This window comes from Zootoca vivipara, chromosome 8 (genome assembly GCF_963506605.1).
Source record: "Zootoca vivipara chromosome 8, rZooViv1.1, whole genome shotgun sequence".
NCBI classification, from domain to species: Eukaryota; Metazoa; Chordata; class Lepidosauria; order Squamata; family Lacertidae; genus Zootoca; species Zootoca vivipara.
The window spans coordinates 48,414,830-48,426,854 of record NC_083283.1 but is presented as its reverse complement, the minus strand read 5'-3'; the positions used below and the strand labels follow the sequence as shown (position 1 = coordinate 48,426,854).

General features: G+C 40.2%; 2 protein-coding genes across 5 annotated transcripts in view; one reads left to right on the top strand and one right to left on the bottom strand.

Moving 5' to 3' along the window:
* Positions 1-3,916, top strand: part of PPP4R1 (protein phosphatase 4 regulatory subunit 1) — a 31,420-nt gene extending 27,504 nt beyond the window's left edge. For all 4 annotated transcript variants that reach the window (XM_060277907.1, XM_035124897.2, XM_035124896.2 and 1 more), the window contains 4 exons: positions 828-948; positions 1,052-1,186; positions 1,654-1,795; positions 2,989-3,916. In XM_060277907.1, the coding sequence (XP_060133890.1) occupies positions 828-948; positions 1,052-1,186; positions 1,654-1,795; positions 2,989-3,152 (562 nt within the window). In that variant the 3' untranslated portion in view covers positions 3,153-3,916. The remainder of the gene's footprint in view (positions 1-827; positions 949-1,051; positions 1,187-1,653; positions 1,796-2,988) is intronic.
* A 2,112-nt stretch (positions 3,917-6,028) lies between these two features.
* RALBP1 (ralA binding protein 1) overlaps positions 6,029-12,025 on the bottom strand; it is a 29,416-nt gene continuing 23,419 nt past the window's right edge. The window contains 3 exon segments of the mRNA XM_035124899.2: positions 6,029-8,712; positions 8,715-8,861; positions 11,595-11,715. Coding sequence (XP_034980790.2) covers positions 8,563-8,712; positions 8,715-8,861; positions 11,595-11,715 — 418 coding nt within the window. The 3' untranslated portion in view covers positions 6,029-8,562.

Sequence of the window (12,025 nt, the reverse complement as noted above, 5' to 3'; positions counted from 1 at the left end):
AGGGTCTATGTATAGTTAACTAAAAAGTAAAGTTTTTGTGTTCAATGGGACTTAGTCCCAAGAAAATTTAACTCATTGGAATTTATTGCTGAGTAAGCATGCTTGGAATTGTAGTACATGGATCTTTTAGATCTAAGAAAGAGCAGAACCAAACCTTTCCACCCCATTAGTAGCACAAGGGCATGCTCCATTTCAACTCCAGAAAGAGGCTGCTGAGGTGCCTTACACTCCAGCAGCAATTGGTGGCCATTAGAGCAGGTGGCCATTAGATACAGGGAGTTCCTCCTGCACTGTAGCTTTTCTTCAGAGACTACTAGATCAGGCTGGAACCCACATCTCTGCTCTTCTATGCCAGTGTGCTGTGTAGAGCCAGTGTGGTGTAGTGGTTAAGAGCAGTGGACTCGTAATCTGGTGAACCGGGTTTGATTCCCTGCTCCTCCACATGCAGCTGCTGGGTGACCTTGGGCTAGTCACTCTTCTCTCTGAAGTCTCTCAGCCTCACTCACCTCACAGAGTGTTTGTTGTGGGGGAGGAGGGGGAGGGAGATTGTTAGCCGCTTTGAGACTCCTTAGGGTAGTGATAAAGCGGGATATCAAATCCAGTTTCTTCTTCTTCTTCTTCTTCTTCTTCTTCTTCTTCTTCTTCTTCTTCTTCTTCTTCTTCTTCTTCTTCTTCTTCTTCTTCTTCTTCTTCTTCTTCTTCTTCTTCTTCTTCTTCTTCTTCTTCGTGGAATATTCACCTTTGCTTGCAGCACATAGCTTCTTTTTAATGATCATTTTCTTGATTGGTTAGCAGTTTTAAGTCCTTTGTTTATTTTATTTTTGTAGGCAGCTGATCTTGCTTCTAGATCTGTATAGTGCCAGAGACATATACGATTACCTACGACCTATTGCTCTCAGCCTTTGTGCAGACAAGGTTTCCTCTGTTCGTTGGATTTCCTTCAAACTGGTATGAGCTATAATGAGCTATAATGTAAATGTTAAAAATGGAATTTGACTTAGTATCCATTTAGCAGATAATCCATGTATTGGGTCCTTTGCGTATTTTCTAGGTTAGTGAAATGGTAAAGAAGCTGTATAGTGCTCCACCACCAACATTTGTGGTCGATCTCATGAATGAACTGGTTGAAACATTCTGCAGGTGCCAAAAGTGGTCTGGCAGGCAAACATTCGCCTTTATTTGTCAGGTAAGAGATTTATGAATTATTATTTTCCCGACATGTAAGCTGCTGCTACAAAGCTACAATTTTTTTCCATTTTCAACACTGAATTATTTCTGGATTCCAGAGTTTGATGATGGGTACAATAGAAAGTTAGTAAGAGTAGCTAACTGGATGGTATTCGTGAACTCCGCTCCTTACAAATAGATAAAGATAAAGAGCTTTTGGAGGTGGAGCCTAATGATGGTTATCATTCTCTTGTCCTAATTTAATGTGTGTTATCCAGAAATATGTCTCCTTGAAGCTTTCCATGTGAATGGCTAGCTGTATATCAGTGGAGAAGGGGGAAACGGGTAGGGAGCAGCCCCAAATCCAAGAAAGCAAAAAGAAGAGAGCTTCGAAATGACCCTATAGAATATATTTTATTGCCATTTTAGAGGCTTTGCTCCTGCTTTTTGGGGAAGTCTAAAACAGTTACTTCATCTTCTTTTCAGACTATCATAGAAGATGACTGCCTGCCAATGGATCAGTTTGCTGAGCATCTATTGCCCCATTTACTGCTCTTGGCCTCAGATCGAGTTCCAAACGTTCGAGTCCTACTTGCAAAAACATTAAGGCAAACGCTTCTAGAGAAAGGTTTGTGGACTCAAGTACTCTTGCAGCATTTCCTGCTCTGTAGAAATCACACATTTCCTGTGTGCATCCTTACAGGGTAGTATTAGCTAGTAAATAAAGTTAACATCTAGGAGGCTGTGGGAATTTCCTAGGTACCAAGTGGCTAACTTTTTTGGCCTAAGAGTTGCATTCAGCCTTGGCTAGTACTTCATGGTCTACAACAGCTGAGAACGGGGGTTATGGCTACCTCTCTGCATGATTTGCATTCCTATCAGGGTGCTGGGCTTTGTTCACTTCAGAACAGTCTCTATCCCCCCCTTCCTTTTGCCACTGACACCAAAACTGATGCAATCCTAGAGGACCAGAAAAGTTGCTGGGGTAGGCCAGGCCAGCTACCCATAGAGGGATCATCTCCAATTGGCAGTTGTTTTCACTTGAAACATGGCTGAAAAACATAAAAAGGTGGTGGTAGTATTATGTATTCTGCTTGTATCCTACACCTTTGCAGCCATTTATGCACCATAGTTAAAACATATAAAAACTACAAAACCAAAACAACAGCATGAGACAACCAGCACATTAGTAACACTGCTATGTCCAGGGTATTGAAGCTCGGGTGAAGAAGTATGCCGTTAGCAGCACAGGGGACAGCTGCCATTCCCCAGGGAAGGAATTCCACCATTGGGGCACTGCCCTGTATTGTGTCACATTATCACGGACCATGCCCATTGGTAGGATCAAGAGCAGGGTCTCCCCTCCTGATCTCTAAACATAGGTCAGTAGGTAAGTGAAAGGCATTCCTTTAAGTACTTGGATCCTAAGTGTACCCAGTAGGTCACAGGCACCCAGTGCAGTGCTTTAAGGATCATTGACTTTTCCCTGCTCAACCTTACGCAGTACAGATGACTTCTTAGTAAATGTTGATTATAACTAGCACCTTAAAATTGAGCCAGAAGAATGTGGGAGCCTGTGCTTTCTACAACCCAGTCATGATAAGCAGGGTCCCTTTTTTTGTTTATGCCAAATTATGATATATATATAAATGATTTGAAATGTTAGTCTTTGTATGCATTTTGTATAAATGTTCTGTACTGGCAGCAAAAAGAAATAACATTGACTTTGCATCCTAATTTGGGGTTTTATAAGAAGCGTATCTTTTGTGAAGCTACCTTTTCCTTTATAAAAAAAGATTCTCTTGCTTTTTCTCCATACAGAATATTTTTTAACATGTGTCAGTGCTCACCAAGAAGCAGTGGAGCAGACAATTGTGGCCCTCCAAATGGATAATGATAATGACGTAAAATACTTCGCAAGCATCCACCCTGCCAGTACCAAAATTGCAGATGATGCCATGAGCACGGCCTCTTCAACTTACTAAAAGTAGTCCCTGAATGTTGCTATAATTTTAATTAAAAAAACCACAACCAAAAACATTACAAAATTGCAGGGCAATCCTCAAGTGCTCCTAAAATGGATGACTGAAACCTCTTTTTTCCCCATGGAGGAATGAATTTCTTGCCAGACTTTTAACTTCAGTTGGATCTTATCTAAACCTGAGACCAAGGATTTTAAGAGTCAAGGAAAAATAAAAATAAACATTACCTGTTGAATCTTGACTCTAGAACAACTTTGCTCAGAGGATTGTATTTGCCACCGGAGCCTTAAATCTTCTGTCTTCCTGAATATGTGAAACTTGAATTGGCTGAGCATTTTCAGTGTAGAAGGGATGTGATTTCCAGAGACCGGCATTTGTTTTCTCCTGAGGAGTTAATGTAACAAGCTTTTCCCACCTTAGGAACTGATAGCTGAAATTCTCATACCCTATAAAGGCAGATTTGTACCAAGAAGCAAGAGACACCTCCAGTATTAGCTATTAAAAGTTTTTATCCTTGAAAAGACTTAATTTGTATGCAGCTGGGCACCTCCTTAAGTGTGAATAGTTTTGATGTGTGTAAAAGAGGGAAAAGTAGAGATTTGGTGTTTGTTTTATCCCTTTAAGGGCTCAGTGCTAACACTAACAAGAATTTGATTGTAAACCTTTAAACACAGCATATTGCTGTACTCATTAGCAGAAAACTCCACTGAGTACCTGTGTTCTAATGCGTTTTTCATGCTGGTCATGACCTGAAGGAAACCTGTTAGCACATGTATTTCACATCAGGTATTTTTAACTTGATCATGATCGGCTCTAAGGTGCAACTTCTCTTCATATACTGTACATATCTGTGACCACCCTTGGGAGGGCTGCAGTCTTTAATCATGCTATTTCAAACTGTTGTGATAAAATGTTCTCTCCTTGTCCAAATAAAAAGAAAATTTATTAATAAGAGTGAATGAAATCTCCTTCTCTTAATACCGTATAAAAGCTTGCAAATAGGAAATGCCTTTATCAAGTCTCTCCTTTTCCTGTTCTGATGGTGGTATGTGGGTCTAAAATTGTGTGTTTAACTTCTCATGGCGAGAGAGAGAGAGAGAGAGAGAGAGTTGTTTGTTACCCAAGGACAGGTGGATGTCCTACTCTGAAGAAATGTGTGTAACTGGTATTGTGTATGTATGTCCCCAGGCTGAAAGCTTGGTTCAAGAGTCATAATGCGGGGGGGGGGGCTGACAAAAGCTGCACATGTTCATGGTGGCTAGTTATCAATGTGCAAAGTGGCTGTTAAAATCATGGGGTTAGAAATGCATAACAATTAATGCTGGTTCTGCCTTATTTCTTTTCATATAGTAGTAGTAGCTCCCTACTACCATATACTATGTTTAGTGTTGTGGGTTCTTTTACGTGTGTGTGTGTGTGTGTGTGTGTGTGTGTGTGTGTGTGTGTGTGTGATATACACACACACACACACACACACACACACACGAATTAATATGCATACGCTACTACCTCAACTTGTGATGTTCAGATAAAACCATGAAGTTAGTTATTTGAAAGCTCTGAGAAGCTGAGCTTTTAAAGAAATGTGTTGAAGTTGTTTGAACTAAAACATACTTTGTAAATCTGTAGAGACCCAAGTATTCATGGCCAGATCCTGGCCTGATAATCAGAATTAGAAAACTAGGCTGCCTGAAAGTAGTATGGCACACTAATGCTCTGATGGAGTAGGAAGGCTGGGTTGTAACCATGTGGCATGGGGTGTTCCAGTTCAGACAGTGTTCTAAATCTCATGCAGTCTCCTGGAGAATGTTCACAATGAGCCATGATGCTGGTTTGTTATTTGGATCCCACAAGTCTGTTGCAAAACAATACACAACATAGTCCCATTGCCCCCTATCACCTTCCTTTGACTTGTTTTTGTATTGTTTTTTCAGTGTGTCTATTGCTGGTATGCTTCTGTATTGAAGCACTCTTTTTATCATTTTTGTAACTATAGGCTCCTTTATTCCTTGAGCTACATATTGGGCTTTTTAAAAAATGGTTGTATTCATGCCCTGCTTTTTACTTGGAGTTTCCAGTTTCTCATCCAAGGGTCTATAGCAGCTTAACTTTAGCAGTGTTGCAGCAGCTGACCACTTGCTGCACCCCATATTGTCTATTAGAAAACACCACAATCCGGAAAAGCACACCCAGTTCTAAGTTCATGCAGCCTTTTAAAAAAATGTTTAAACCTGCATTTGCTTTCATAAAAGTGTTAGAATAAATGTACAGTGATTAATTCAACCAGTTCTTCGTATTCATGTGGTTGACTAATCCTTTTCTTTCAGCTTGTTCTTTCCCATCACCTGCCGTCTAGTGGAAAAACATACTCGTTTTGATCATAACATGTCAAACTTGCCAGATTTTTTTTGTACTGTGTTACCACACAGCTGCTTAATATTTACTTTAGCTATCATGAAGCGGCAACAATGCTGACTGCAAATTAACGGTGCAAATGTATGCACATTTATGCAAAAGCAAGCCTTATTGAATTTGCTCCCATCTCAAGAGACTGCAAATGCTGTCTGTGGGTGTTCCCAGTTGCACAGTCTCTATTACACACCACTTCCCCATTTTCCCCAAAGCCTTACATGTGCCTGTACAAGTCACATTTGGACAGCAACAAGTGCTTGAGTTAGTTACAGCTTGCAGTGGATATCAACCTAGAAGCTACCTTGCATGGTATCAAATCACTGAACCATAGAGCTCAGTACTGTCTACGCTACTTGGTAGCACCACTCCAGGCTTTCAGATGGGATATTCCCAGCTCTATCTGGAGATGGTAGGTATTGAACCTGTCGAAGTTATTTGCTGTTTCCTGTTAAATAAAACCACATGCAGATGGCTGTAGAATTTATTTACTTGATTAACATGGTATTGACAAAATAGAAGTTAACCAACAGCAAGATATTTGCTTGATGAACATTGATTATATAAAGGTTTGACAATTTAATAGAAATTAGTGAGAATTTAAACAAAAAAAAAGTTTAAATACTGCCAGAAAATATAAAATGTATGTAACAGGCAAAGGAAAATGCTTTATGCACACACAACCGTCATCTGACCAGTCCCCATAAATTCTTTTCTTCAAAGTTTAAAAAAATAAGCGGTTCTCTGTAACATATCTCAAAGCGTTATTTGTACAAAATAAAATCATGGCCAATGATTCATAAGCAGTGCAATAGGCAAAGAAAACCACACCAAACAAAATAAATAATGCAGACTAGAAACTAAATAAGCTATAAAGCACCCTGTGGAATCTGTTCTACATTACTGAGATGACCAATTCAATTAAACTGGGCGTTTAAAAATGGGTGCTGCTGAAATACAAACGTTACCAAAACTATTTGTTGCTGGCAACAGCAAATGATCAAGCAAAAGGAAGCCACTCTCTCCATCAGGAATTATTGGAGGACATCTGAATAGCTTGAACTTGTGTACAAAGAGAGATGTATATTACCTGATTAAGTAAGCCACATCGTCCAACAGCTTTAATTACTCAGAAGTTCACAAATATGCTCACCATGGCTAGTGCCCCATTGCCCTTGGAAAGAATGATGAGCCACAGTCCGCCTCCTGAGCTTGGAGTTAAGGATTTGTCTCAGTAGTCACACTATACTTCAGAGTAGCTTAGGGTGCCCCAAAATCACTGCACAACTCTCAAGGAGTTCCTAGCCTCAATCCTGAGAAGGGGGCAGTTGCTTCTCTGTGTCATTCTGTCTCCTAGGCATTCCAAGAGCACCAGAAGCATAATGCAACTTCTGCGACAATCCTGGAGACATTCCCATGCTTCTCAGGGGCACAGTACAATGGCACAGGTGATTACCCACCACCTTCCTAGCTCCAGGAGGAGGTCAGAGTTCTTTGTGTTGCACTGTACTTGAAAGTACTCTGCATCTCAAAAAACCAGTACATCAAAAAATCTAGCCCCTTTCCAAGCTTGGCAAATTGGGGGCTGGCTATTAAGTGAAAATGTGTGGGTCCCTGTTAAATTATCAAAGCATAGGAATCAACTTTAAAAAGAAATTAAAAGAGTCTGCATTACGAGGTGTTGGCTATTTACTTACATGGTGCTTGTATTCTCACTTGTAAGGAACATTTCCTAGTTCATTAGTCCTATACTTAAATGCATTGCCAAGGTTTAACAGAACTTTGTGGGTAACTTTCATTTATGGGGCTGTGCTCATCAATCTTTGCACCTCAGCTTTACGTATAGTTCCATACAGCTTTAAAAATGTCAAATGAGAACATGCTGAATAATATTAATGCTTTGCCCTTGAAGACCTCCCATCCACTCAGGACAAATCTAGTTTGTAAAGCTCCACTGCTCATAATCTGTACCAAAAGCACAAGCAAGAGTGAGTAAAAAGATAGAAATTACAATGGAGAGCAAAGAAATTCACAAAGCAAGTAAATGTATGGTTATCGGTTGGATCTGATTCTGACCCAAGAGCCACTTCACACATCTTTCACCAGCTGAGTGGAAAAAATGTGAACACTATTATGGATGATAGTTGCATTTATCTATTTTGTTGCTGCCAACTGTGGCTTCCCAACGTGTGTGTGTGTGTGTGTGTGTGTGTGTGTGTGTGTGTGTGTGTACAGCAAAATAGAAACTAGCATGATCTGCACATGACACATACATAGACATGTGCAGCCTTTTAAATAAGCCCATACAACTTATTAACAGGCTAGTTTTTTAAAAAATCCAGGCTACGAGGCTAGTTGCTTACATTTCCAAGTTGGCTGCAGCGGAAAGGAAGAACCCTTCTCTACAGTCAATACTAAAAAAAGCCTGTCAAGTGGTATGGTGAAAAAGGAACAGAGCAATCCATCCCTCTCCCAGCAGCCTATACAACTCCTGGGAAATTCTACTGCCTATGGCTACCAGGCGTGCCTGGCGTGCTCTGGTCCATGGGGTCACGAAGAGTCGGACACGACTAAACAACAATGGCTACCAGGAAGAGTAGCCAATTACAAGGTTGGGTATGTAGGCTTTCCCCCTACACTAAGTGTAGTGAAATGATGCATGAAGTAGCCCTTAGGAAGAAAACACATGAGAGAATTTCCAAGACTGCTCCAGACCCAACTGTTTGAAAATAAAACTTCCCAACGAGTCATTTATTGTCACCTGATGCCAGTATCTGACATCGCAAAGTAACAGCTGTGCTGCACCCTCTTCCCCATCTCAAATTGCTTTGTCCTTCCAAATAACCTGAGCCTGATAGGCAGAAGCCACAGGTAGGGAGGAGACAAAATGTCTCCAGGGTGTAAAAGACAACCTATTTACAGAATATACATGCCTCAGATTTACAGTAAGTTGCACAGTCCTGGCTTTGCCCCAGGTGGTCGTCTGAATACCTTAGGAATCCAATTAAATTGGTGTTTCCTTTCTCTCCTTGCTTGGCGATGGCTTCACTGGCTCCTTGATTGCCTTTGGCTGCTCTTTCACTGCTTTTGTCTCCGGGACAGTCTCTCTTGGTGGCTGGGGCTGCTGGGGCTGCTGCTGCTGCTGCTGCTGGATGCGCCTGCCCGTTTCTCAAGCTCTTCTTCTTCCTGCACCTGCTGCTCCGATTTTGCTCGCTGCATCTGCAAGAGCCGGAGCTGCACTCGCAATTCAATGATGGCCTCTCGCTCTTCATGAATCGCTTGGTTCAGATGGTTGTTCTTAATCTTTATCCAGCACAAGAGGGAGGGGGAAAGGGTCACTTCAGCTACAAACAGCTACTTATGTGGCTAATGAATCATTAATAGAGCATCACACAATGTAACTTTTCCTTGGAAGGGGCACAAGTATGTTCATGGGAGAAGAGTTAGAAATGAGGCGTGTGGAAAATCCAGCCCAGGAGAAACTGGGTATTTATAACCACAGGAGATTAAACAGTGACACAAGATAGGGGTGATATGATAGCCATGTTCAAATATATTAAAGGATGCCATATAGAGGAGGGAGAAAGGTTGTTTTCTGCTGCTCCAGAGAAGCAGACACGGAGCAATGGATTCAAACTACAATAAAGAAGACTCCACCTAAACATTAGGAAGAACTGCCTGACAGTAAGAGCTGTTCGGCAGTGGAATTTGCTGCCAAGGAGTGTGGTGGAGTCTCCTTCTTTGGAGGTCTTTAAGCGGAGGCTTGACAGCCATCTGTCAGGAATGCTTTGATGTTGTTTCCTGCTTGGCAGGGTGTTGGACTGGATGGCCCTTGTGGTCTCTTCCAACTCTATGATTCTATGATTCTAAGATGCTGCTAACTCCCTCTCCACTACAGAAGGTCCTTGCAGTAATCACAAGTTTAAAATTGTGGGTCTTTCCTCCCTAGCATTCACTGGGAAATTACATTTGTTTATACAGTTTGCATTTTCACTTTACAGTACTCTGAATTTCTGTGTGTCCACGGTATTACAAAAATGAAGGTAACATGGTGGCTTTGAATGTGAGATGCAAATCCCTAGTTCAGATTGTACTAGAAGTGAAATCCCAGGTTCAGTGGGGCTTACTCTCAGGAAAGTTAGTACAGGGTTTACTTAGTTGAGTCACTGTCTCAGCCTCACTCTTCCACCTGCAATATGGAGGCAATAGTGACCTACCTTTGAGGTTGCTGAATGGATTACAGAGATAATATAGTGGAACCTTGGTTCTCAAACTGAATCTGTTCCAGGAGTCTGTTCGACTCCCGAAACTGTTCGAAAACCAAGGTGTGGCTTCTGATTGGCTGCAGGAGCTTTCTGCACTCAAGCGGAAGCTGCGTCAGACGTTTGGCTTCTGAAAAACATTCACAAACCAGAACCACTCACAATTCGGGAGCCGATTTGCTCAGGAGCCAAGCCGTTTGAGAACTAAGTTATGACTGTATTATGAACCACTCAGAGTACTCTAAATCCTTTTTCGTTTAAAACGTCATTTTCAAAGAGTGAAGTTCTTTAAAAGTTTTGGTGAGCTCTTCAAGTAGGTTAGGTTATTAGTGTTAATTACCGTATTGATAACTAACAATCAGGTACAAAACTTGTGTTCAACTAGATGGGGGGAGCCAAGGGGGAGCCACACGGATTATATCACAATGAGTCAAGAAATTGCCTGCTGCTCACACAGTATAGTACATTTACAAAACCTAACCTAAGAGACAGTCCTTTGCCACTATCTAATACTGGGATTTGTTTTTGTGTGTTGAAGTAACTTGAAAAGGTTTATTGATATATTGGTAGTTAATAACATTTAGGACATTTTATATTGTAACTTGTAGGGAACAAAAACCCCATTTAGGAAATTCTGCAGGTTAAGTTATTTTGGATGCTTTACATCAGGTAGTTGATTCATATTTGTAATTTTGTATTGTTCAACTAAGTTAATTGTTTAATTAATTTGTTGGCACTCAAATTTTCCAAAAGGAAGCATGCTTTGGAAGAGATGCACAGAAAGCCAGAGGATTATTTGCAGCTCCCAAGCTTAAAAAATTCCTAATTTCTGCATTGGTTTTGAGGTAGTAACAAAGCATGATATAAACCAGAGACCTCATCAACAACTCGAAAAAAATTCCATCTAAGATTTAGCTTCAGAGAATAATTTTGTATTTCCAGTTCATTCAGTGGTTCTTTGGCAACAGTCTCTCTCACATGTGTTTTTATGTAGTTTTTGTGATTTCACATATTTATGTATTATTGTTACTATATAAAGTAACTAAAATAAATGCATATAATCCAATCATTTCCATTAGTAATAGAGATTATGTAACTTGTGCAACTTCCTTGCCAGTGCCAGGAAGACCAGCAGGGAAGGTGTATTACAAGATTACAAAAGCAACACTGTAGGAAGGGCAAGAGTCATAATTTGCAATATAAATGTGGCAATAGTACAATATAATTTAATCTTATCTTTTAAGTGTCCACCCTTCCACAATTTAATTATAATTTTAATATTTATTAAGTTACATAAGATATTCAAGTTATTGTAAAATATAATAAAGCAATTAAGCATGTTTTTAGATCTGAAGACACACCCAGTATTTGAAAATGTCTATTCTATACTTGTCAAACCAGTAAGGCAGCAATTCAGTTGAAATGTATCACTAGTCCTAACAACATATATCTAGTTCCAATACTGTTTTTCTATTTCCCAAGCTAAAGCAATGGAAACTAGTAAAAATGAGTTAACCACTATATCTGCCCACCCCCCTGAAAATTGCCAGCACTGTAGCAGAACTACATATATTCAAGACATTTTCAATGAAAACCTCATGCCTGCCAAAAACAGGTTGTGATTCATTAGGTGACAGAATAAGGCATATCAGAGGCTGTGTTTCCAGATGACATGCACAGACCTGCCTTAAATATTCTGATCCTTCCCCTGATTAAACCTCTCAGCTCTACAAAAAATTCAATGAATAAATATTTTGCACTAGTGCAGTCTCACCTCTAGATCTTCATTCTGCCTCTGCAAGTCTTCCAAGATTATTTGTAGCTCTTCCTCATCTTCGCTCTCACTCTCACTTTCAGAAGAATATTCTTCGGTTTCACTTCGACCATGCTGCCGACTAAAATAGATGAACATGTTTGGTTTTTTAAAAGCATACTTCACTGTTTGCCTAGATTGCTATACAGCATCAATCAACTGCCACATAATGGACATGATCTGGAGCACAAATACATGTTTACTGTATGGTATACTGTATATGGAGAAGTGTGACTAAACATATACTTTCAAATATTACACTTAGAACACTTTTCAAGAAGCTACTTACAGAACCACTAAAACATAGAACCACTTCTGTTAATAGGGTAAAATTCAACAGCCTGTTAAGTTTACTGGATTTTACTAAGATTCAAGCCAAAGTGTAGCGTTAG